The sequence below is a fragment of the Fulmarus glacialis genome, unplaced genomic scaffold (genome assembly GCF_000690835.1).
Source record: "Fulmarus glacialis isolate BGI_N327 unplaced genomic scaffold, ASM69083v1 scaffold40305, whole genome shotgun sequence".
Classification (NCBI taxonomy): Eukaryota; Metazoa; Chordata; class Aves; order Procellariiformes; family Procellariidae; genus Fulmarus; species Fulmarus glacialis.
The window spans coordinates 2623-3099 of record NW_009214353.1 but is presented as its reverse complement, the minus strand read 5'-3'; the positions used below and the strand labels follow the sequence as shown (position 1 = coordinate 3099).

Below are 477 nucleotides of genomic sequence, written 5' to 3'. Positions count from 1 at the left end.
AGGGGCAACGGGAGCACCTGAAATTTCTGGGTACTGCTAAAGGGGGGTGACGCCGCCTGTCCTGGGAAGCAATGAACCCGCTCCCAAATCCCCGGGGGACCTGCCTTTCCCCGACGTGCGGAGCATCCCGGCCGCTCGCACCCCACAGGCTCCGGCTGCGGTGTGGGGGTGCCCCGGCATCTCCCACTGGGTCTGACCCTCTGCCCTCCCCTGCGCAGCAATACTTCATCCTCCTCATCATCACGGACGGGGTGATCAGCGACATGGACGAGACGAGACACGCCGTGGTGCAGGCCTCCAAGCTGCCCATGTCCATCATCATCGTGGGGGTGGGCAACGCCGACTTCGCCGCCATGGAGTTCCTGGACGGGGACAGCCGGGTGCTGCGCTCCTACACCGGCGAGGAGGCCGTGCGCGACATCGTCCAGTTCGTGCCCTTCCGGGATTTCCGCAACGTGAGTGTGGGCAGCGGGGAGG

General features: G+C 66.2%; 1 protein-coding gene across 1 annotated transcript in view; it reads left to right on the top strand.

Moving 5' to 3' along the window:
- Nucleotides 1-224: 224 nt before the first annotated feature.
- LOC104077342 (copine-2-like) overlaps nt 225-477 on the top strand; it is a 2202-nt gene continuing 1949 nt past the window's right edge. The window contains exon 1 of the mRNA XM_009578534.1: nt 225-455. Within this exon, the coding sequence (XP_009576829.1) occupies nt 264-455 (192 nt within the window). The 5' untranslated portion in view covers nt 225-263. The remainder of the gene's footprint in view (nt 456-477) is intronic.